At 40.0% G+C, this 26,967-nt stretch overlaps 1 protein-coding gene across 3 annotated transcripts in view; it reads right to left on the bottom strand.

The window, feature by feature from the left end:
* Positions 1–26,967, bottom strand: part of LOC136871657 (uncharacterized) — a 235,513-nt gene that overhangs the window by 183,413 nt on the left and 25,133 nt on the right. For all 3 annotated transcript variants that reach the window (XM_067145140.2, XM_067145139.2, XM_067145141.2), the window contains one exon: positions 10,900–13,180. In XM_067145140.2, coding sequence (XP_067001241.2) covers positions 10,900–13,051 — 2,152 coding nt within the window. In that variant the 5' untranslated portion in view covers positions 13,052–13,180. The remainder of the gene's footprint in view (positions 1–10,899; positions 13,181–26,967) is intronic.

Here is a 26,967-nt window from a genome sequence, read left to right as displayed (position 1 = left end):
TGTCCTGTTGTGGTACTAATCAAAAGTAGCAGAGACTCGCTGTATTCCACACATTATGGTACTACTCACAGGTTATGAAACTCGACATATAATACAGACCTATGTTTTTCTCACTTTGCAGCGCCATTTACAGGCAACGCAGACCTATGGTGTTCATCACATAAGAGTACTAACCACAGGGACCTTCCACTATCCCGTGGTGTTCCTCATATAGTGGGTACTAATCATAGGCAAGGCAGAACCATGGTAGCTATCATCCAATGGTCCTGCTCATATGGTGGTACTAATCACAGGTACTGCAAAAGCCAACCGCACGGTGCTCCTGTGTGCTACTAATCACAAACCTATTTGGTACCAATATAGTGGTACTACGTGCAAGTAAAAGCGACCCATGATGTTCTCCGCATTGTGGTACTAATCACAAGTAGTTTCATGGTTCCAAGACAATCATCCCTTGGTCACCCCTTTTAGTCGCCTCTTACGACAGGCAGGGGATACCGTGGGTGTATTCTTCGTCGGCGTCCCCCACCCACAGGGGTAATCATTACTGAACGCCCCATCTACATTACTATGTGCACGTCATGAGAAGTTATAGCAGCATGTAGGTATGCCATAGGGAATAAAGAAGTTACTACACACTACGTGACAACCGTATCAGGAGTCAAATCATGGAACTCTGAACTTTAAAATACACTGGGTGTACCTTGAGATAATGGAAGTATAGATGTTTAACTGAGCATTAATAGAACTTTGTGACAATTAAATGTTTTAGTGATCAAAGTGAAAGTGAAATGGAAGGTGCACAAGAAAAACGATGCCAGTTAAATATGAATGGGTGAAAACCATAACGGTATAAGTAACATTTTGGTCATTCAGAGAAAAAGACATTTAAACATCTTCAACACTCATATAAAGCATGGTATTTGTAGTTACACCACCCATCACTAGAGCGCAGAATATTACCGCTATCACTTGTATCTCCTGGTTGGTGAAAGGATACATCCTCCTGGAGTTACATCCTGCACTTAACTCATTTTTTACAGAAATGTCACTTATACCGTTATGGTTTTCACCCATTCATATTGAAAATGTCATTTGTTCTTAGGCAACGAACTCTGGTACCTGGGCTGAAGCAACTGATATTACAGTACGGGAGTGCAGTTACCAGAGCAGGCAAGAAAGAAGACAGAGAACAAATCATTACGAGGGAGAACGGATTGCAGGCTTTACGTTGAGATGGAACAAGGACCAGTAATGGCTATATCATCACACGACAGCAGGATGGCAGAGTAAATAAAAGGGGCTATCATGGCTTAAGGTCTGAAGCTGGTGTAGGACGAGTATAAAATTTTGTAAATAATGTAGTGCTTGCATAAACGTCTAGTAGGGATTTGTTTTCTTTTTGCTATTTGCATTACGTCACACTGACACAGATAGGTCTCATGGTGACGATGGGACGGGAACGGCCTAGGAATTGGAAGGAAACAGCCGTGGCCTTAATTAAGGTACAGCCCCATCACTTGCCTGGTGTGAAAATGGGAAACCACAGAAAACCATCTTCAGGGCTGCTGACAGTGGGATTCGAACCCACTATCTCCCGGATGCGAGCTCACAGCTGCGCGCCCCAAACCGCACGGCCAACTCATCCGGTTGGGATATTTTAATAATGTTGTTAACTGAATAATTTCGTTAGATAGTACTGGTATTGGTTATAGCTGCCAGTTTGTGGGTGACAGTAAGTTATGTATTATATTGTTAAGACAGGCTGAGTGGGTTCCTGTTTATTTTGTCAATATTAAATTCTTTTCATGGAAATAACTTACACCGATTTGAATTAATGTATATATAGGAATTTTTTTACAATTTGCTTTACGTCACACCGACACAGATAGGTCTTACGGCGACGATGGGACAGGAAAGGGCTAGGAGTGGGAAGGAAGTGGCTGTGGCCTTAAGTACGGTACAGCCCCAGCATTTGCCTGGTGTGAGAAAATGGGAAACCAAGGAAAAACATCTTCAGGACTGCCGACAGTGGGATTTGAACCCACTATCTCCTGAATACTGGCCGCACTTTAGCGACTGCAGCTATCAAGCTCGGTATATATAGGAATAGATGTCATTTCAGTTAAAGATAGATTTATTACAATGTTCCATTTAATGATGTTCACATACCACAGACCTGAAGTCACAATATGTGATATAGATAGAAAGAGCATGTCACTGATTTGATCTGTGATGACAAACTTAGCTCGAGCCTTGATCTGTAGTTTTCATTGCTGGTGTAATTGGTGTTGGAAATACAGGGTTTGTCAAGGTTTTGTTTTTGTTGTAAAATGGTGATGGTACAGTATTCGATATGACTTGAGATACTGGCATCCAAGTAGTTTGAAGATCTTCAGCTTGATGCCCTGTTAATATTTGTTTTGCATCAAGATTCTTTTCTTGCATGAGTAAGTGTTTACAAGTGAATTTTATAGTGTGTACATAATTCAGTGATTATGTGTGAAGTGTGAATGGCAAATCTCAGTTTGATGTCCGGCGCATGCACCTGTAAATTTTTTTTTTGTCAGATTATGAATCTTTTGTGCAGTAAAATTCACTTGCAATATTTCAAGAGTGTCTTTTCAGTTTGATTTTAGGGAAGACATAGCTTTCACAAATTGCAGTAGATGTGAGTGCGTAATTAGGGTTGTATCGGTGCACCTGGACATGCGAGGCCAGGGTTTAAAAGTAGGAGAAATTGGATCTCAAAGTTTGCGGCGTTGTATGAGGAGCATGCAATCTCTGTTTTCATTATATTTTTCCCCATCAAAGTATACTGCGTCCAGATGATTTCCTTAACAATTGTCTTATTTGTGCCCACGTCCACAGTCAATCTTTCGTGTTCTGATTTGTTCAATCAATCAATCAATCAATCAATCAATCAATCAATCAATCAATCAATCAATCAATCAATCAATCAATCAATCAATCAATCAATCAATTTCTACTGATCAGCATTTAGGGCAGTTGCCCAGATGGCAGTGGCAGATTCCCTATCTATTGTTTTCTTTTTCTTAAATGATTGCAAAGAAATTAGAAATTTATTGAACATCTATCTCCTTGGTAAGTTATTCCAATCACTAACTACCCTTCTTACAAACAAAAATTTGCCCGAATTAGTCCTCTTGAATTCCAGCTTCACATCGTGATCTTTCCTAATTTTAAAGACACCACTCAAACTTATTCGTCTACTGTTTTTTTTTTTTTTTTGCTAGGGGCTTTACGTCACACCGACACAGATAGGTCTTATGGCGACGATGGGATAGAGAAGGCCTAGGAGTTGGAAGGAAGCGGCCGTGGCCTTAATTAAGGTACAGCCCCAGCATTTGCCTGGTGTGAAAATGGGAAACCATGGAAAACCATCTTCAGGGCTGCCGATAGTGGGATTCGAACCTACTATCTCCTGGATGCAAGCTCACAGCCGCGCGCCTCTACGCGCACGGCCAACTCGCCCGGTATATATATATATTCGTCTACTGATGCCATTCCACACCATCTCTCCAATGACAGCTTGGAACATACCACTTATAATACCAATATAGATGTCCAATAACGGGCCATTTATATTGGTATTATAAATTTACTCATTTAGGACAAATATTTCAGGTTCGCTACGGGAATCAACATCTATAAAATACCACTTAGTTGAGCAGCTCGTTTCCTTTCTTCCAAGTCTTCCCAGCCTCAACTTTGCAACATTTTTTAACGCTACTCTTTTGTCGGAAATCACCCAGAGCAAATTGAGCTTCTTTTCTTTGAATTTTCTCCAGTTTTTGAATCAAGTAAACCTGGTGTAGGTCGCATACATTGGCCATACTTTACTTGGGGTCTTACTAGAGACTTATGCCCTCTCCTTTACATCTTACTACAACACCTAAATACCCTCATAACCATGTGCAGAGATCTGCGCCCTTTATTTACAATCATATCTATGTGATTACCCCAATGAAGATATTTCCTTATATTAACACCTACGTACTTACAATGATCCCGAAAAGGAAGTTTCACGACATCAATGCAGTAATTAAAACTGAGAGGAGTTTTCCTATTTGTGAAACTCACACCTGACTTTTAACCCCATTTATCGTCATACCATTGCCTTCTGTCCATCTCACATTATCGAGGTCATTTTGCAGTTGCTCACAATCTTGTAACTTATTTATTACTCACTCTGTACAGAATGACATCATCTGCAAAAGCCTTATCTCTGATTCCACTTCTTTACTCATATCATTTAGGAAACATAAAGGTCCAATAATACGGCCTTGAGGAATTCCCCACTTATTTATTACAGGGCCAGGTAAAGATTCGCCTAATCTAATTCTCTGAATTCTGTTTTCTAGAAATATAGCCACCCATTCAGTCACTCTTTTGTCTAGTCCAATTGCACTCACTTTTGCTGGTAGTCTCCCATGATCTACCCTATCAAATGCTTTAGATAAGTCAATCGCATCTCAAATTCTTACACTTTGTCGGTAATGAAGCATACGATGAAGCTCCATGTGGTACGAAGAAACTCTACAAACTGATACCAATTCTGGACCACTTGAATAGCAGATTCCGAAACGCATACACACCCGAAAGCGATTTGTCTGTAGATGAGTCTTTTATGTTATTCTAGGTTTCCCGTTGTTTTCCTCACTGAGCCAGATTCTCTTGGCACTGGCACTGCAATCATTTTAATAACTCGAAAGTAAGAGTTTGTTTTTTTAAACCTGTTGAAAATACCTGACCAACTAAAAGTATCTCACGGTGTGCTCCCGTTGCTTTCCTCAGTGAGCCAGACGCCTTGCCCTTTGTACTATGATCATTTTTAATAGCTTGATAGATATTCTGTACTTTTTGAACCTGATAAAAGTACTATACTACACAAGTGTATCTCACTGTATGTTACTTCCCAGTACCTTATGGAAAATGCGCCACTGTGTTAGTAGCTACTCAAAAGAAATGTACCGCTTGAATGGTCAAAGTACCTATACATACCCTTCCATTTTTCACTAAAATCTGTATGACCGCCAATTATGCTTGCCATCATGTTATCCTTACCTGACTTCTTTGCTAGATTCAATTTCCTAGTAAGTTCCTTCAATTTCTCCTTACTTCCACAGCCATTTCTAAGTCTATTTCTTTTCAACCTACACCTCCTTCTTAGTCTCTTTATTTCTCTGTTATGATAAAGTGGATCTTTAAAGGTACAAACATGTTTTCACATTCCTCAACTCCTCAACAATTGCTTTAAATCCATCCCAGAGTCTGTTTACACTTTTATTTACCGTTTACGGTCGCAAACCCACACTCCCAAGTTGAGAGCACCTGGGGCCCCTTTTAGTTGCCTCTTATGACAGGCAGGGAATACCATGGGTATATTCTTCATCAGCGTCCCCCACCCACAGGGGGTGACAACACCTTCAAACACAAACCTTCACGTAGGGAACACTAATGTTTTAAATGTTTGTTATAGGCTAAATTTAATGAAATATTTCATTTCTGCATGAACATATGGGTTAAATGATTCTTACTTAACACACAATGGCCAGTATTGTGGAAGTGGGTTGACAGTTTGGGCACTAGGAAGCATATATAATGTTGTTTAAATCATTTTTGCTTAATACAGAGTGTCATTTTACCAACCTAGCTATGTCAATAACTCATATTTTAAAACTTTTGTTGGTTAACCCATTTTTTCAGAACACCGTCCAATTATGTGCATGTATTTTAAAGAGTTGAAGTATATGTCCCCAAAACTTTATTTAGATCTAGAACTAAGCACGCCTGAGTTCGCTAGTTACATGGTGCATTACGAGATTTTGGTACTCGAATGGGTACAATAAGGTACCTACTAAATAAGAATACCTAGTCTACACAATATTAAAATGTAAGAAACAAAAAATATAAATATAATGTGATTGTTGATAAACTTAATGTAATGGATAATTCAAATTGAGCCACCCTCTAGTGTTATTTGGTGTTTTGTCCTTGACTATGTGCAGACATATTTGAACAGTTCAGTTTGTGTTGCTCACTTCACCTGTTGCTTGCTTGTTGTTTAAAGGGGCCTAACATCTAGGTCACTGGCCCTGTTAACCTTGTTCTACTTGTGTGATGAATAATTAACAGGCGCCATATTTCACCTCGCAACCCACAACTTTATTTATACTTAACCATAAAAGGTATTTGTTCCTGTATAGACTTGTCTAAACCTATTTAAAATAGTATATACTTGAATCCACCTTGTCAATACACTTTTATCAATGAAAACCATTTATTCATCGAACATGTTTTGGGAACATCATACGTTCCCTTCATCAGCAATTATCAAAGTACAACTCATTTACAAATATCAAAGAACAAAAACAGTATAACAGTTTCTTTTGTTTAGCCCAAAATTTAAAGAACTATTGTATCATAATTCACCATATCAATGAATAAACAAACGCTAGTGGTATATTAGAAAAATTATTATTACATCAAATTTTAATATTTAGATGATATTGAATGAGAATCACTTCCTAAATAAATTTAAGATCTTAAAGTCTTATCTTTTTCTTCCTTAAATGCTAGTTTATACAACAGGTTCTCATCTGTAATTCTTTCATTCAAACTTATTTCAAAGTGATTTTTTTGAACAAGATAAGTTTCTAAACTTTCTAAAACATTCATTAATTTTTCCTTTTTGGTCAAAAGTATTAATCCCATGTCATTAGAATTGTCTGTAAATTTATGATTCTTTTCAACCATATCACATACAAAACTGATACTCCTACTACTACTAAAGCTTACAACCCTAGGGTTGGTTGGCAACAGCTCTCCAAAGGTACCATCCTCTTCAGTTCTACGTAAGATTAGCATCCCAGCCCCTCCACCAGTTGACCAATATATTCCAGTCTAGGCCTTCCTCTAGAATTTCTTCCTTCCAGAGCCCTCCAGGATGAAGGCTAGTAACCTCTCATGCCTGATTTTATATGTTCAATCTAGGTATTTCTTCTTTTCTTCATATTCACTGACTAGCTTGGAGTTTCTCCAGCTCATTCCAATACATCCTCATTGGTAACTATCTGTCCAAGGAAATTTCAGTATCCATCTATAGCACCAGTGTTCAAAGGGATGATGATACTAATAAGATAACTTCCAATTCCGAAAAAATTGAGAATAAATGTACATTTAATAAGTAAGGAATTAAAAAACTGACATGCCAAAGATGTAGGCAGCGATAAACAAGACAGTCTGGAAGAACTTTTGCTATAAAGTACTGTAGCGGTTACGAGGGGTACATGCAGTATTTTTTGACGATCAGTTATATTTCATCTTCACGCAAGACATTCACTGCAAAGTTGGTTTGTTTACACTCGGCGAGGCGGCTTGAGCCAGCCGCAGCTGAGTGAGTGACGTAGCTGCAGGAACAAGACCGCCTGACGTGTAACGTGTAGCCTGCCTGGCCTGGTGTGTTCCAGAAAGAACGTCACACCTTTGCGAATATTTGATGTGAAAATGTTAAAAACTTTTATTATAATAATCACAGCAACTTGAGAGATACGTTATTTTGAAGAGGATCACATAAACGTCTCCAATTGAGAATCTTAAGCAAATCCATTGAGGGATTTTCGAGATAATCAAAATCAAAAATATCATGTTATCCTATGACATAGGAGCCCAAACAGAATATAAGACGAGCTCACTTGACCCAAATCAGTCAGTCACAGCTGGGAGTCCAGTCTGACTCTCCACGCAGCATTATTATGGTTCATCGAAGTGCTGACCAAGTCTATTTTCAAATTATTCAAAGTCTTCATAGTCGACTTAAACTCTGACAGTCGAGTTGAACTCTGAATTTGTGCGCATGGTGGAACTCTAATGGTGACAAGTCTTATAGTGGACTTGGTGCTAACAGTCGAGTTGAACTTAGAATCTGTGCATATGTAGAAACTTCTCAATGTGACCTACCTTTATGATTGTGTAATTTAGTTTATTACGGCGTTGCCATTGGGGAACTTAGATGATGATGATGCTTGTTGTTTAAAGGGGCCTAACATCGAGGTCATCGGCCCCTGATGGTACAAAATGAAATGATAACAAAAAGTTCAAAATCATCCACTGACCAAAATTAAAAAAATGTCATGAAGAATGAATGGACACGAACCACAAAAAACAAAAGAAAACAAACACACAAAAAACAGCGGATCCGACTCAAAAAAAGGTCATAAATAATAATATTACGGAGCAAGGGACCACTTACAAAGCAAAATCCTGAAGCAAGGATGCTTGATGTATAAAGGGGGTCCAAAATCCAAGCCTAAGGCCCCTCAGAATGGTACATGTTGAGAGTAAAGTAGAACCATGGTATTTGTCATGTTGGATTACTAATCAAAAGTAGCGAAGACTCACGGTGTTCCTCACCTAGGTGTACTAGTTGACGGGTGCCAGTATTCCTGTGACGTTCCTCACATAGTGGGTACTAATCACAGGCAACGCAACCCACGGTGTTTTCATATAGTGGTACAACTCACAGGCAACACCCAGACCCGCGGTGTTGCTCACATGGGTACGACGCACGGGTACTGGAAACCCACAGGAGAACCCACTCTTTGATGCTACTAATCACAAACCTATGTCGTACCTAACATGGTGGTATTAATCAAGATGTTAGTAAAATAACCACCTAATCGATACTTTATTATTGCCTCAGGCAAAATTAAATATAAAATTAGCACTTACAGGACATGTTTCGACCACTTAGTGGTCCTCTTCAGCTGCATAAAGAAAGAACTGAGAAGAAAAAACATTAGGACAATAAGCACAAATAATAGAAGTTCTTTGGAGATTCTTTTGTTAAAAAATGGAGGTCATCAGAACAAGGCATCTTGTCTCTCGTTCTTGTTTGGAAAAGATGTTTATTCTGCGCTATCTAGAGGATTTGTCTTTGAGCGCGACCTGGTGAAGTAACGATGTGACACAGTCTGACAGTTCATGCAAAGCTCTGGAGAGAAGGGAAGTAGAGTTTTGTCGTCATCTAAAATATCATGTGAGGGAGGAGGGAGACTGGGTTGTGCTTCTGCGATGTCATGTTTGATGATATCTCTTGTCCGTCTTGTCTGTTTTATGTCTACCCATTCCAAGTATTTACTAATGTTCTCGTATAAGATGTTTTTTCGCTCCTTGTTTTCGTTAAGATTCTCTTCACCGTTTTCTAATTTATCAAGAACGATGTGGATGTTTTCCAGGTTGTTCATTAGATTTCCTTTATTTATCATACAGATAATTTGAAGGTCTTGTCTGATATTGGTGAATTTGTGGTTGGACTCTTTCATATGGGATCCCATGGCAGAGAATCTTTTGTATTTTTCAGCATTGACGTGTTCTTGATATCTAATTAAGAAGTTCCTTCCAGATTGTCCCACGTAAGTTTTTTTACATTGAGTACAAGTTAGCTTATAAATACCAGATTCCTGGAATTCGTCATCTAAGTTTATTAGCTTTATTGTGACTAAAGAAGGAAATGAAGGAAATGTATTACATTATGTTTCCGAAACATGTTCGATGAATAAATGATTTTCAATAATAAAGCTGTATTGACAAGGTGGATTCAAGCATATACTGTACTATTTTAAATAGTTTTTAATAGGTTAGATATAATACAATGACAATGATAACGGATGAATAAATAAATTACAGCTCACAGCAGTTCTCAAATAGGGATAAGGAAGCTTAACACTCTCAACATCACAATTGCAACCTCCAAACACTTTCTGTAGAATGCAGCCCTCATTCTCCAGCTGACCTCTTAACAAATGACTTTACATGAATGACATGCGACTCCTACTGCGCGTGAAATGAGTAGCTTATTCATTAAGAGACGGCAGCCACAGCCAGAAACACAAAAAAACTGAACTTTCGTGAAAACCATTAGATGTATGAAGAAAATGCATATTACGTCTCTTGTAGAAAATTTAATTTCGAAGCCAAGTGCTTCACTTTATTTTTTGAAAAGGCAAACCATTTACCTGTTACTTTACTTAGCTCACCGTGGACCACAGCCAAAAACAGAGGGAAAGCTGAATTTTCTCGAAAACTGCTAGGGATGCAAAGAAAATGCATATGATGTTTCTTGTAGAAAATTTAATTTCAAGGAGACATGGCGCATTTCATTTAACAATAGGGCCAAACCTTTACCTGTTATTTTAGTTGATGTAGGGCAAAAGTTGCCCAAATTTTGGAGATACTGCTTAAAAATCCACCACTAGTTCAAAATGGTGAAATACTGTATATCAAAAGTATCCCTTGTGTGACTTGGAATGTCAAGCTTCACCAAACTTCAGCTCAATTCACCAAGTAGTTTTTGAGCCTATGTAGAATATGATATAGATGTTGATTCCCATAGGGAATCTGAAATTTTTGTCCCGAATGAGTAAATTTATAATACCAATATAAATGGTCCGTTATTGGTACTATTTAGAATAAACAAACACTGAGCGAGTTGGCCGTGTGATTAGCGGCATGCAGCTTTGAGCTTGCATTTCAGTGACAGTGGGTTTGAACCCCACTCTCACAACCCCGAATATGGTTTTCCGGGGTTTCCCCATTTTCACACCCAGCAAATGCCGGGGCTGTACCTTAATTAAGACAAGGATTACTTCCTTTCCACTCCGAGCCCTTTCTTACCTCGTCGTCGCTGTAAGACCTGTGTCGATGTGACATAAAGCCAGTTGTGAACAATAAAAATCTAGAATTTAGATATTATAATTAATAATGTCATTTTACGGACAGTTGGAAGAGACTTTTTCATTAGACATTCAGATGTATTTGACCAACAACACTACCACTAAAATTCAATTCATATTATTTTAAGGTAAAGCACCATACCTTCAATATCACAACTGAGAAACTGCATATCCTTGAGAGCTTCTTTGTATGTCTGTGCTAGATTTGCACTACCATTGGAGACACAATCAGGCAGCAGTGGAGCCAATTCAGATGAGTCTGAGTTACTTGTAGTCAAGAGACCTGCATCTTTCAGTGCAGTTGACACTGCCTGGCTCATTTCATAAAAGCTTCTCGCCAGCTTTTCCTCCTCTGATGTTTCATGAAGAGAACCATTGCCACTACCACCGCTTCCACTTTTAGGAATATTCCCATTAGCTGAAGTTTTCCCTAATCTGACTAAGATAGCTTTTGCTTTATCTTCAAGTCTATTTACTAAACTGTAGATGGACTGCTGTTGATCAGGCAAGTTCCACAGAAGGGGAACTAGAGTTGGACGAGATGCAATCTCCATGATAATATCAACTATACTCTGGTAAAGAGATGTATGTTGACAAATTTCAAGGAAACTATCAACCTGGAGTTTGAATTCCAGGAAAGGCACTAGTGATGAAGCTTCGAGAATATTAAACAAATCCTCCATGTCGGTCACAGGAGAAATACCATTTTGATGAGGTTCTGTCTCCATTTTTTCATTCTTTAGGCTACTTACTTCTTTAATACTAGGATTTACAGCATGAAACCCCTTATTACACAAACCTACAAATTTAACAGGTACTGGATGTCCCAAGTAATGATCAATTAATTCATTACTTTGAGTTTTTTCCTCTTTAGATGAGGAAAAATTACTACAACATGGAATGCTGAAGCTGCTGTATGTATCATCTGTTCCTCCAGCAATATTATATTCTACTTTCTCATTTACTCTTGAACAGCAACCATTCTTCAGATCTTCAAAAATGTTTTGTAAAACACATCCAATTTGACTGTCTTTCTCCTTTTTAGCAGCCTGAAAAGCATTGATGTCCCATCCTTTATGGAAATCTGAACTGAATCCAGTTCCAGCAGGGAAAAAATTCTTGTATTTTTCTTTGTTCACATCACTGTTAGAAGAACAGGACATCAAAATTTCTTCAGAGATTTCTGGGAACCTACGGTTGGCACGAGGTGGAATTTCACTTACACAAGCTAACCACAGTAAGTGATTCTCTATTGTAAAATAGGCCTGCGGAAAACAAGATAAATCATTATGCTTACTGTTCAAGTCAACTCGTGCCCAAATTTCTAGATAATTCTTTATTTCTTGCAAGACATACTTCATGTCACGTGCTGGATTCCAGCATGAAAGTTTCAATAAACTGGCCACTCTCAACATCATGGAACCCTGTAGTCGAGGTCGAACAACCTTCACAATGGGGGGATAAAAAGGATAAAGATCCATTGCAAAATCTAACTGTAGTTGAATGTAATCATAGCCATACAAGGCATGCAGCTGATGTAAGTCCTGTTCTAGTTTTCCGTTTGGATTGAATGATGATAAAAATACGGCCCATCTATATATATTATCATCAATGGGTTCTGCATTGATACCAGTACTTTTAGCAGATTTCATAATTCCAACTAGATCATTAGTGAGAATACCAGATGCTCCAGAATTGCTAAACACTTGCTTAGGGTGGTCTTTAATGCTACCCTCAAACATATCGGAGGTTTTTGGCTGTTTCGTAACAGCTCGTAACTGAGCCTCTTTCAGCCGCCATTGTTTTTTCTTCTGAAATAAAATGCTTTCCCATTCTTCATCAGAATCTTCACCAACTATCATATCATCTTCAGGATCTCCTTCTGAGTCAGATGAACAACTATTGCATGGTGAGTTATCAGCATTTTTGCAGTACAGTGCTGCTGCTTTGTATAGAACAGTCTCTAATGTTAACCTGGAATCAGAATCCAGGATAAATTCATTTATAGTGTTACACCACAACTGCAGTGTTGGATCAGCTTCCACAAAAAAATTGTCTTCATAATTTGGATAGGGTAACGGACAGAAAAGAGAAAAACCTTTACCCTTGCCCATAATGAAATGCAATCTAACTCTGCCATCTTCACACAAGCACTCCGACACTAATTTAATCAGGTTATTATTCTTCTTTGACCATTCATCATACTCTGCAAGTAGAGCCAGTTTGGTTTGTTGATATTTTAACACATCACTTTCAATTTCCATACTATTACCATCAGGAGAGTCTGTATCCATTGCAAATTCTTGTAAAAAACAGCTACAAAACAAAATTTGTTAGGTGTATATATGTCGGTGAAACATTGAGTTATTTCAACACATAGCTCCAGAAACGCTCCTTAAATGCCAATGGTTTTCTTCAGGACTCTGAAACACAAAAAAGTAAGGATAAGAATCTACTTCCATTACCATAAATCAATGTAGGTCATTATGCCATATACATCAACACACAAGTTTAGAGAATAACAAACAAGTGTTAGTTTTCTTTTCCAATTGAACATAAGCCAGGAGTGCTTCTTTTGTACTTCTTGGCTTCAAATGAAAGAAACTAAGTTTCCACTATTCACAGACTGAACAATAATATAACAGCTTTCTGAGAAGATAGACCACCACTAATATTCTCTGAAGAATGTATGCCACACGAGAACAATTAACACAATCCCACCTAACTGGTGTTTAGTTTTGAAACCCTAGTTCAAAAGCAGAATTGTTTTATGAGGATCAATATTACAAGGTCAGTAACTTACACTGTGACCAATCACATCACCATAGTTTGGATGCTGGTGTTAGTACATTAAATAAAACAGTACTTATATTTGTGTGGTCCAGTAGATATATCAAAGATTTTGAATGCCCACTAATGGCACCTCATTGTTCTAGTCCAAGTTTTCAATCTTTAAAATACAGTTTTGAATGTAATGATTTGCAATTTGATATGACCATAAAAATAATAAGAAGTTTAATAAATGATAAGAAGCATATTTATCTCAGAGTTACCACTGGTTTTGTTGATTGCTGATTGGATGCGATACAGATATTTCTCACAGGGAAAACTGATACAATAGCATAAATTCATCCACAAAAATTAACACAAGAACATTCGTACATGACTACTCACACGATGAAAATTAAACAAGTAATGATATTCTCATACTTTTCTATCGAAACAATTACCACATAACCATGACAAATTTGGAAAATGGCAAACGAAGGCAAAACTAATCCATGTGAAATAAATGGCTTTATTTTGGGTTGTAACAGGTATTTAACAACTAACATTCAAGAAACAAAAATTAGAGAAGAGAAAACTGGATATACAGGAAGAAGCCATGCAAATAAGGGCAATAACAACAGCCCCGAACAGCTGAACTATTGAGGTACACAAGTCCAATGATCATAATCACCCTCTCTCTCTCTCCCCAGAAGAAGTGGAAGCTGCTCACAACTAAAGCGAGCTGCAGATAATGAACCAACTGCTGCACCATCACAAATAATCCAAAAAAAGTCAGAGAGAATGCCATCAGGAGTACTACCATTTCTTTCTGAATGAGAATCCTCAAATGCGAATATTAACAAAAGGTGAAAATGCCATTTGCCTGGAAACACCAAACCATTAAGTTATCTTATATATTTCCTGTGAATTTACAGTAACAATGACTGTAGAATTTTTTTTGTTTCACAATACTTTGATGATAGTGACAATGATGATGAATATGAATTTGGCTGTATACTAGTGCAAACGATTATTGTTGTTTAAAGGGGCCTAACAGCTAAGTCATAAGCCCCTTATCATACAAGGTACAACGAAATGGAACTACTTTATAATTTAAATTTAAAAAAAAGAGTATGCACTGACTAGGGTCTAAAATGAATGATGATGAAAAAAATGACCATGAATCTCAAACAATCAGTGCAATGCCTTATTTTCTGGGATGATGCTTGTTGTCCAAAGGGATCCAAAGTCCAGGTCACCGGTCCCTCATAATAGTACTACTCACTGGTAAAACACAACCATGATATTCCTCCTATAGTAGTATTAATCATGGGTAATGAAGAATCACTGGTACAAACCTACCAATCTTGGGAATGGGGAAAGCGCAGAATAAAGAGAAACAATGTGAAGGGTGTCTCGAATCTTCACGTTTAAAATATATTTAACCTAAAAGAACTGTTCACGTTTAAAACCTGTTTAACTGTTCTGGTGTACATATTGTGTTATAGCATGCTTCACCTCATGTAACTGCCTCAGTATTCTGGTGTGCATATTGTGTTGTTGTATGCTTAGCCTCTTGTAATTGACTCAGTGAAATTTTTCTTGAAACATACAACACTGTCTGAAGCCATCTTTGGTTTCTCAATAAGGAGCAATGACAATGTATTTGTACTCAGCGAGGACCTAAATTCTGTTTGATTTTTTCCTTACAATAATAAAGATTCTCTCTGTGCATTACACTGTGGCACTAACAAAAGAGCATATATAACCTTACTGAGAGTGTTATAATTCATTTGACCACTTTCATTCTTTATATTTGCAACTTTACTCCAAGCAAAATCAATCCCAGTATAACTTAGAATGTCATCATATAAAATATCACACCAGAAAGGTGCAAATTCTGATTCAAGATAATCATGTTCTGACTCAACTATAATTTTGGAAAAGTTATTGATCAAATATTCTATAGCATCAAGTCCTCGTCTCCTTTTTGCTGACCTCCTTTTTTTTTACACACATCTAGCGCCATCATGAAAATCGAGGGTTATTGCATGGGACGAACTCGGTAAAATCATTTTTGTGATTCTTTCCCATTTCGACTTAATTTCTTTCCTCCTAGTCACAAGATAGTATGGGGTTATTCTCTGTTTTAGTGTTGTTCTTGTTTTCTGCTTCTCGGGATTGTGATTACTTTTGATAGTTTTATTTATGACCATGTGCCCACCGCTGGTCATGCCATGCATTGGTTTAAACTGCCTGTGTGGGGTGTCAGTATGTCGCAAAGTTGGCATTACTCTCTCACATTTTGATACTTCATGACTTTGGGGCTGCGCTACTCCCTTTAGTACAGAAAACCGTCTACGGAAAAGACAGCAGTTATGCTTGAACCCACGCCACCGCGAATCTAACAGTGTGCCCATGTGTCACAGGTGTTTTCGGATTGAACATATAAGTTAGCTTGGTCAAAATTAACCTGCAACTTATGATTCCTAAAGACGTACAAAAAAAAAAGATTTTTTGTTAATCACATTCCTGAAATTGTTTTCCAAATTTTTATACTAACTGTGCTTACTACACAAAGCATATGTGGTATTAAGATGATGCTTGTTGTTTAAAGGGGCCTAACATCTAAGGTCATTGGCCCTTAGTGGTACGAGATAAACGACGTGATTAGATAATGAACATAAATTTTCGTGGCTCATTGCATTAATATAAAGAAATAAAGAAATAAATGAACTGGATTAAAGCCACTATATATATATTTACTAATAATAAAGCCAAGCTTTCAGCCAAATTGCATTGCCTTCATCAGGGCATGTGAAGTTTTGCCTCCGACAGTGAGCGAAGATATTATCTGAAGGAACATGGAAGTCATGCCCGTACTATCCACGGCCTACCCCCACTAACTGGACTCAAGGATCGTGATGCTGTGCTGTGGTGGTTGGGAGGGAAGTTACTGATGCACCGCCCTATGTCGACAGTTTGAGTGCGTCCCGCTGTGCCATGGTGGTGTTATGCATGTATTTCTGCAGTACAGGTCTCCATGTATTTGATAACTTGAAGCCGTCTTACCTGTTGATGTTATTTGGGCGCAGCTCTATCTCTATGGCTTCCCTCACAAGACGAGCATAGAAGTCTTTTACAGGCGCGATGACCTTCGGCTGGTCAAAGAGGATTTCATGGTCTGTACTGTAGAAATGTTCTGCTATGGCAGACTGGCTTATAGCGTTCTCCGTGGAGGATGAAAGAGCGACATTCTTTACCGATCCGATGTGCTCTTTCACCCTGGTGTTAACAAGCCTTTTTGTCATGCGAACATATGAACAACCACAACCACAACCACATGGAATTTCATATACGCCCGGTGTTTCAAGACGTGGCTTCTCCTTGACTGGTCGAAACAGGGATTTGAGCTTCCGGTCTGCGGTGAAAACTGGAATTACATTGTACTTCTTAAGAATGCGCCCTATTCTGTCAGTTATACCTGCCACGTAACGAAGGAATACTTTTTTCTTTTTGCTGTAGTCCTGGTTGGTGCTATTCAAGTTAGGCTCCTTGATCTTCACAGCTCGTGTTATGTCTCCAGATGTATAGCTGTTTTTCTTCATGGATGTTGTCAGTTCTCTCACTGCACTCGAGCAGTTTTTTTTTTGCTACTTGCTTTACGTCGCACCGACACAGATAGGTCTTATGGCGACGATGGGATAGGAAAGGCCTAGGAATGGGAAGCGACCGTGGCCTTAATTAAGGTATAGCCCCAGCATTTGCCTGGTGTGAAAATGGGAAACCACAGAAAATCATTTTCAGGGCTGCCAACAGTGGGGTTCGAACCCACTATCTCCCGGATGCGAGCTCACAGCTGCGCGATCCTAACCGCACGGCCAACTCACCCGGTACTCGAGCAGTTATCGTCTGCAACATTATTCACCCTAGTATATAACGTACGAAGGCGAGCTGCTTTTTGGGAGGAGTGGTGATGTGAAGACTTATGAAGGTATCTTTCAGAATGTGTAGGTTTCTTGTACATTGCATGGCCTAGTGTACCATCGTTGTTCTTGTAGACTAACACATCAAGAAAAGGTAATTTGCCTTCATTTTCTAGTTGCTATTTTTTTTTTTGCTTCACGTCGCACTGACACAGATAGGTCTTATGGCGACGAACGGATAGGAAAGGCCTAGGAATTGGAAGGAAGCGGCCGTGGCCTTGAGGTACAGCCCCGGTATTTGCCTGGTGAGAAAATGGGAAACCACGGAAAACCATCTTCAGGGCTGCCGACAGTGGGGCTCGAACCCACTATCTCCCGATTACTGGAAGAAACACTTGCTTACATCGGAGAAAACCTGTCTGAGGACTTGACCAATCTGACAGCAGTTTGTTTAAAATCCACTTACTTCTACTACAAAGGGGATTATTACGAACAGACAGAAGGAGCAGCAATGGGTTCACCTTTGTCACCAGTGGCTGCTAATATTTTTATGGAACACTTTGAGTCTACTGCATTAACAACAGCGCCATTGAAACCTAAGTGCTTCTATCGTTACGTGGATGACATATTTTCGGTCTGGCCACATGGAAGGGAAACTTTAAATGAATTTTTAGAGCACCTAAATTCCATTAACAGTAAGATCAAGTTCACAATGGAAGTAGAAAATGAAGGCAAATTACCTTTTCTTGATGTGTTAGTATACAAGAAGAACGATGGTACACTAGGCCATGCAATGTACAAGAAACCTACACATTCTGAAAGATACCTTCACAAGTCTTCACATCACCACCCCTCCCAAAAAGCAGCTCTCCTTCGTACGTTATACACTAGGGTGAATAATGTTGCAGACGATGATAACTGCTCGAGTGCAATGAGAGAACTGACAACATCCATGAAGAAAAACGGCTATACATCTGGAGACATAACACGAGCTGTAAAGATCACGGAGCCTAACTTGAATAGCACCAACCAGGACTACAGCAAAAAGAAAAAAGTATTCCTTCGTTACGTGGCAGGTATAACTGACAGAATAGGGCGCATTCTTAAGAAGTACAATGTAATTCCAGTTTTCACCGCAGACCGGAAGCTCAAATCCCTGTTTCGACCAGTCAAGGAGAAGCCACGTCTTGAAACACCGGGCGTATATGAAATTCCATGTGGTTGTGGTTGTTCATATGTTCGCATGACAAAAAGGCTTGTTAGCACCAGGGTGAAAGAGCACATCAGATCGGTCAAGAATGTCGCTCTTTCATCCTCCACGGAGAATGCTATAAGCCAGTCTGCCATAGCAGAACATTTCTACAGTACAGACCATGAAATCCTCTTTGACCAGGCGAAGGTCACTGCGCCTGTAAAAGACTTCTATGCTCGTTTTGTGAGGGAAGCCATAGAGGTAGAGCTGCGCCCAAATAACATCAACAGGGAAGACGGCTTCAAGTTATCAAATACATGAAGACCTGCACTGCAGAAATACATGCATAACACCACCATGGCACAGCGGGACGCACTCAAACTGTCGACATAGGGCGGTGCATCAGTAACTTCCCTCCCAACCACGTCAGCACAGCGCCACGATCCTCGAGTCCAGTTAGTGGGGGTAGGCCATGGATAGTACGGGCATGACCTCCATGTTCCTTCAGATAATTTCTTTGCTCACTCATCATCATCATCATCATCATCATCATCATCATAATTTCCCTTTATCTAGCTCACTGTCGGAGGCAAAACTTCACATGCCCTGATGAAGGCCAATGCAATTTGGCTGAAAGCTTGGCTTTATTATTAATATATATATATATATAGTGGCTTTCATCCAGTTCATTTATTTCTTTATATGGAAGTGATTAGATGATTAAAATTTTAAAATGTATCCACTGACTAGAGTTTAAAATAAATGGTGATGAAAAATGATCATGAGATTAAAACAATCAGTGGATCAAATTCTCAATGCCTTATTTTCTAATTATATTATAGAAAATACAGGTGATAATGGAATAAGAGATTGCCTGGAAGTACACATATATGTACGAGGATTGGGGCAAAAGTCATGGCAACTACTTTTTGTCTTGTAGATATGTGAACGGATTACAAACGTATATATGTCGTGTGGAAGTTCTGCAGGCATAGTTTTATGTAGAACAAAAGATGGCTCTGTGATAGCTGGTAATAGCGCAGCATGGGCTGTGAAATCAGTCAGTTGGTGAGTGTCGTGCGAAATGGAAGTAACCCGAGTTGAGCAGCGCGCTCACATCAAAATAGCGGTTCTCCGAGGGAGACATGCGATGGAATGTCACAGTGAATTAGTGGAAGCCCTTGGGAATAATGCCCTACCATACCGTACAATAGCACGGTGGGTAGGAAAGTTTCAGCAAGGACGTGTGTCAACCAGTGATGAGCAACTTTCGGGACGACCTGTCAGTGTGTGGACCGACGTGGCACGTGCCCTCATCGAGCAGCTCCTGAACGAAGACAGACGATGGACGCTGTACCGGGCGGTACACCTCTACTCTGTTTATTTAAAAGTTGCGCCAGTTGAAACTCCTCTTCTGGAGGAAGGTTGAACTTTATCTATTCTATTAATTCTTTACTTTCTCAGAAGATGTCACCACGTGGAAAATTTTGAGTTTTTGAACTGTGTCACTTTTGATGTGTTTTTGTTTCGCTTGAAGTAAGAAGTGTGAACTTTCTCTTCTAGAGGACACTACTGAAGATCAACTATAGTGCAACCTAGTGCGAAATCAAAGAACTATTTTGTTGGAGAAATTTTTATTTCAAGAGTTTGTTCTTTGTTAAATTTCTTTCTGTCATGGTTTAAGTTGGCTGTATACCCCTTTTTTTCCCCTTATTTTGGATCTAGCCAATCCCGAATTTCTTTAATTAATTTTCCACCAATAATGTGTTTCCTTTTCCTCCATGTAGGGGTTTCTTTTCCCGAACCAATAAAGATTTTGTGGGAGGGTGTTTTCTTTCCCCTAACGCCTAGAATCTTCCGCGAGAGGATATAAACTGCTGATTTTGGGGTCTCCGGGCCACTTCTGTTCCATCTTTCAGTGTATTAAGTACATAGCAGGAGGCGGGAAGCGCCTCTTTCTTCTTCAGCCGTTCAACACCAGGTAATGGCCTATTAATAACTTCTTTTCTTGCTAGGTCGGCAGTTTAACACTCGCGGCGGGTTCGAAGCATTTCCATCATGTAACCTTTTCCTAAAATGTAACTACTTTTTTCTTCTATTCTCTTGTAAAGCTATATTATGGGATAGAGAGTGCTAACCCTCTCGAGTTCCCACTCACATCGTCTTGAGGTGAACTTATTTTTCTCAACCAATTCTCCCGTAATGTAATGTAAATTGCCATTAAGTCACCTCTGTAGTATGGGATTAGCCCTTGTATTAACGGCCTAGTGCCAAGTAGGTCTTAAGCAAAGTGTATTAGGAGTGCAAGTTCGCCTCCTCTCAAGTTGTATTTTAGAGGTCATGTATTAATCTTTTCTCACCTAATAGACCTCAGTAGGTTGGGTATTTTACCCCTGTGTATATGTCCTTTGAGGACAACTTGAAAGTTGAGTTTGGTGTGGCCTGGGAGAGGCTTAACTTTAAGAGCGAGTGGCTCTTTTCTAAAACTGAGAGTTGTATGCCTTGAGGAGGCTTTGCTGTGTAATTTGGAGCAAGGGCTCCAGGGTTTGATTGGGGTCTTCTGCCCCTTTGTTGAAATTGGTATATCGTAAAGTTGAGCTAGTTGCTCAAGAATTGTGTTTTCAGGGCTCGAAGCCCAAATTCTTTAATCCCTGTAATTGTACATTTCAAGTTGTATTTCGGCTACTAAGTACCTGTTCTATTTGTTGTTACCTAATTTTGAAAAGAAAATATAACCTTGTTAAATTTTAAAATTTAATTTCTCTTTAGTAGCTTGAGACCTATTCACCACCCAGCACCTTCTTTCATGCTTAACTACCACAAAAACACGGTAACAAGTGGTAGCAGAGCGTGGTTGAATGGGTCTCAATTTAGCCCCTTTTGACGGCTAAACATTGCTTTGATCCGAACTCTAACAATTTTCTCAGTTGCTGGAATTTTTTGAGTTTTTCAAAATTGTTCTGTCATCATGCCCGGCCCTCGCGATGTTCTCCTCCTTAACTACTTGCGCAAAGAGGAGTTGATATATGAGTTAACTATCAGAAACGTTCAATCTGGAGGCACGGTTGCAATAGACACTAACAAGCTTAGAGAGTCCCTTGATTTGCCCATTTCCATCCCCAATTTGGGAGAGAAAGAAATTGATGACTCTCTTTCCACGATTGTCGAGAATATTACTGGGCTAGCATCGGTAGTCAGCTTTTTTGATGAAAACGACCCATCTCCTAATCAAATTAAGCGTGTGCAAGGCAGGCTGTATCACTTTGCAAATAGAGTTAATGATCTGTTGTCTCTAAAGGTGAATGACGTTCAGAGGAAGCAAGCTAATACACTCCTTGAAACTATTTCTGAATTGTCTAATAAGGTCACTCTATTGCTAACCGGCGAAGCTCCTCCCAAAACTGATCAACCCGCCGCGGTGAATGTAGGTAACGAGGAAGAGCCTCCTCAGGGAGAAGTCAATAGGATAACCGTTGCTGCTCAAACTATCTCTGCCCCATCGAACAACGAATCTGAACGCCGTGCGTCATTGAGTAACATCCGCTCTGAATTAACTTCTTTGCCATTGAAACCTTTAACGACTATGTCACCTGGGTTCAGCAGCTTGCCTCATCCATTGGCAATGTTGCTTAGAGGTATCTCTAAGTTTTCCGTCAACACCACCAGTGACGTAATTTCATTTTTAAGATTTCTAGTGGAATTTCAGGATCATGCCCTTGTGTTTTCTCTTTCCCCATGTCAAATTTTGCAAATTATCTATCCTTATGCTATTGGTGTCCTATCTGACAAAATAGTTAGAGCCATTGCCGAGCAATCTTCTATTGAGGATTTCCATGCCCATTTGCTAGCTAACTTCATCCCGGCTAGGGCCCGGTCCTCCCTTATTCAGAAATACTATTATCGGGTACAGCGCTTGGATGAAAACCTGGCAGACTTCATCCAAGATATTAAGTTTTATACTAGGGTGTTTGCTCTCCACTTCCCCGAGGATCAGATCGTGCAAGCTATTGTCGAAGGGATTTCACCACCCTACAGGTCATATTTGTGTTTCGCGGCGTGCCCGCAAACTTTCTCTGAACTTGAAGCATTGGCCGTTTCAGCGGAAGGAGTTAGATACGCCGATTCTTTGCGTGTCGCGAAAGAACCCCCGCCTTCTTTTAGTAACACTCGGCCTCCACCTCGCCGACCAGTCAATCCTCGTAAATGTTATGCTTGCGGGTCGCCTGACCATCTGCGCGACAAATGCCCTCTGATCAAGTCAAGTGGGACAAGGAATGGAGCCGGGTCATCACAAGGCTGTTTTAAGTGTGGGGCCTTCTCACATATCGCCAAGAATTGCCCAAACTCAAATAGCACCCCCTCCTGCTCAACTTCTGGTGCAAATTCCAGCTATGCCAATAATAAAAAGTGACTAGTGGCGTCGGCTGAGCCGACTAATCCATATTCCCGAGACTCAGCCCCTAGTAAACAGGTTGTAAATGCAGAGAACGACCAGCCTTCAAATTCATCTTTTGAATGCCCTAAAGAGTGTCTTAGGATTGCGGCGGATACCCCCGCACCTGTTCCTTTTCTTAAGATTGAGTTAAATAACGAGCCTATAACAGCTCTCTTAGATTCAGGCAGTGTTTGTTCCATTATTTCGGCTGATTGGTATTCTAAATTGAAATCTGTTTGTAAACTCCCTGACTATGTCTCTTCTCCTGTTCAATACGTTTCGGCTAATTCATCTCCATTAGAAATTCTAGGTTCCTTACTGGTCAAAATTCGTGTTTTTAAGTTTACATGGAAAATTAAATTGTTTGTGGCCAAGCAATTGTCTTGCCCCATTATATTGGGAGCTGACTTTATCTCTCACACTGGTCTTGTGCTCGATCTCAAGTCTAGGTCGTGCACATTCAAATTTGCTTCTAGTTGTAAAATACCACTATTAAAGTGTAATTCTGTGTCATGTTCTTCTATTTCGCCTACCCAGGATGAGATGTTGTTAGACCTTAGACATCTACCTGAGGAGCAGGCTGATAGTATTCGCAAACTGTGTCAGTCGTTTCCCGAGGTGTTCTCCGATACTCTTGGTGTTACTGACCTTATTGAATACAAAATTGAGGTTACGGATTCGATTCCTGTCCGTTTCCCACCGTATAGGCTATCTCCACCTAAAATGAAGGCTCTGAAAGAAATCATCGATCAGATGTTGAAGGATGGTATTATTAGGCCCTCTAAGTCAGCGTATTCTTCGCCTATTTTTCTAGTCCCGAAACCCCAAGGAGGCTTCAGGCCTGTCATTGATTTTTTTTTTTTTTGAGTTTCACTTTTAAGGCATTCTGCCCCTTCTGTAATATTTTGGTTTTAGATGTAAGCCTTGTATAAAACCTGCCCCGACCCGTTAAACTGCCATCCTGTTCTTGCCACGGCCATTACCACGCTCCCGTCTCCTGCTTCACCTTACACTGTGGCTTCATAATAGTAAATGCCATGGATATCTACACGCCGCTGGCCCCTCAACCTCTCCACAAGCATGTACCCTCAAAGAAGATGATAGTCCAACACAATTCTGCCGCCTAGCTTTAATGTTTCAGCGCCCCCGCAGCCGCGCAGCGCCGTGCAGCGACTGGGGAGGGGGATGGGCCCCCTCCTCTCCAGCGAGGACGACATGTGCACGGCGAGCCGGAGCTCTCCCCCCGGCCAAGGCTGATGTGCGGCGCACGACCTGCTACATGCCCGCAGCCTGTATCTGTTCACCGCGGGCGCGGCGTACTTCAACACCTCTGCTCCCCTCATAGTGCGGGCGAGCGGTATCTCAGGGTACTTGAGGGGTCCGAGCGGCCTCCGTTGGACGCAAGCTGCAACGGCCGATCTGGCCATCCGACTCAATCTACATCAACTACATGGACAGTCAACATAAGCAATAATTACATTTGGGAATTTAACAACAATATTTGGTGGACATTGCAAAACTTTTCTTCACTTTTAAGCATTAAAGGTTTATCTTCAGAAATTCAACTACTACAACAGAAAGACTTTCATTCACCTGCAACAACAATATTTTGAAATTGAAACCAACCAAATTACTAAAATCTTATAAATGCTTCCGCAATTAATCTTAATATCAACATCATTACTTGGACTTTGTTTCAAACTGATTTCATGTGTCACCCCTGGAGGAACTTTTGGGGGGGGGAGGTCTGTACCGGGCGGTACACCTCTACTCTGTTTATTTAAAAGTTGCGCCAGTTGAAACTCCTCTTCTGGAGGAAGGTTGAACTTTATCTATTCTATTAATTCTTTACTTTCTCAGAAGATGTCACCACGTGGAAAATTTTGAGTTTTTGAACTGTGTCACTTTTGATGTGTTTTTGTTTCGCTTGAAGTAAGAAGTGTGAACTTTCTCTTCTAGAGGACACTACTGAAGATCAACTATAGTGCAACCTAGTGCGAAATCAAAGAACTATTTTGTTGGAGAAATTTTTATTTCAAGAGTTTGTTCTTTGTTAAATTTCTTTCTGTCATGGTTTAAGTTGGCTGTATACCCCTTTTTTTCCCCTTATTTTGGATCTAGCCAATCCCGAATTTCTTTAATTAATTTTCCACCAATAATGTGTTTCCTTTTCCTCCATGTAGGGGTTTCTTTTCCCGAACCAATAAAGATTTTGTGGGAGGGTGTTTTCGTTCCCCTAACGCCTAGAATCTTCCGCGAGAGGATATAAACTGCTGATTTTGGGGTCTCCGGGCCACTTCTGTTCCATCTTTCAGTGTATTAAGTACATAGCAGGAGGCGGGAAGCGCCTCTTTCTTCTTCAGCCGTTCAACACCAGGTAATGGCCTATTAATAACTTCTTTTCTTGCTAGGTCGGTAGTTTAACACTCGCGGCGGGTTCGAAGCATTTCCATCATGTAACCTTTTCCTAAAATGTAACTACTTTTTTCTTCTATTCTCTTGTAAAGCTATATTATGGGATAGAGAGTGCTAACCCTCTCGAGTTCCCACTCACATCGTCTTGAGGTGAACTTATTTTTCTCAACCAATTCTCCCGTAATGTAATGTAAATTGCCATTAAGTCACCTCTGTAGTATGGGATTAGCCCTTGTATTAACGGCCTAGTGCCAAGTAGGTCTTAAGCAAAGTGTATTAGGAGTGCAAGTTCGCCTCCTCTCAAGTTGTATTTTAGAGGTCATGTATTAATCTTTTCTCACCTAATAGACCTCAGTAGGTTGGGTATTTTACCCCTGTGTATATGTCCTTTGAGGACAACTTGAAAGTTGAGTTTGGTGTGGCCTGGGAGAGGCTTAACTTTAAGAGCGAGTGGCTCTTTTCTAAAACTGAGAGTTGTATGCCTTGAGGAGGCTTTGCTGTGTAATTTGGAGCAAGGGCTCCAGGGTTTGATTGGGGTCTTCTGCCCCTTTGTTGAAATTGGTATATCGTAAAGTTGAGCTAGTTGCTCAAGAATTGTGTTTTCAGGGCTCGAAGCCCAAATTCTTTAATCCCTGTAATTGTACATTTCAAGTTGTATTTCGGCTACTAAGTACCTGTTCTATTTGTTGTTACCTAATTTTGAAAAGAAAATATAACCTTGTTAAATTTTAAAATTTAATTTCTCTTTAGTAGCTTGAGACCTATTCACCACCCAGCACCTTCTTTCATGCTTAACTACCACAAAAACACGGTAACAGACGCTACTGGAGTTAGAATGGGCAAGTGGCATTGAAAACACACAGTCCACAGGATATTGTGTAACGATCTGCAACTGCACAAAATCGCATCGCGGTGAGTACCGCACGCACTGACGGAAGTTCAAAGGTGGGTGCGCTATGCCATATGCTCTAACCACCTTGCACGCTAGCAATGGAACGGCGATCAATTCTTGTCACAAATAATCTTCGATGAATTCTGGGCCAGGCATACAAACCAGAACTGAAACGTCACTCCACAGAGTGGCGACATGCTGGATCACCAAGGAGACAGAAGGTCCATCAGAATCCTTCCCCAGTCAAATTGATGGTGATTGTCACGAATGACATCAGGGGTGTCACTGTTTGCCACTTTGTTCCACATGGCAGAACAGTGACCGCACAGTACTACAGAGACTTCCTGGTGAGACAGGTACAATGTGGCATTCGGGAGAAACATCTGGATCTTGTGAATACTGCAATAATCCTGCACGACAATGCAAAACCACATAAAGCAGAGCGTGTAGGGCAGCTACTGCGACATTGGGGATGGGAAGAATTGGAGCACCCACCGTACTCTCCCGACATTTTGCCCTGTGACTTAGATCTCATTCGAAAGAATAAGGAATCACTATGTGGTAGGTGGTTTGCAACACGA

This window comes from Anabrus simplex, chromosome 4, assembly GCF_040414725.1.
Source record: "Anabrus simplex isolate iqAnaSimp1 chromosome 4, ASM4041472v1, whole genome shotgun sequence".
Classification (NCBI taxonomy): Eukaryota; Metazoa; Arthropoda; class Insecta; order Orthoptera; family Tettigoniidae; genus Anabrus; species Anabrus simplex.
Note: the sequence above shows the minus strand (reverse complement) of the source record. Positions and strands in the feature narration are given on the sequence as shown.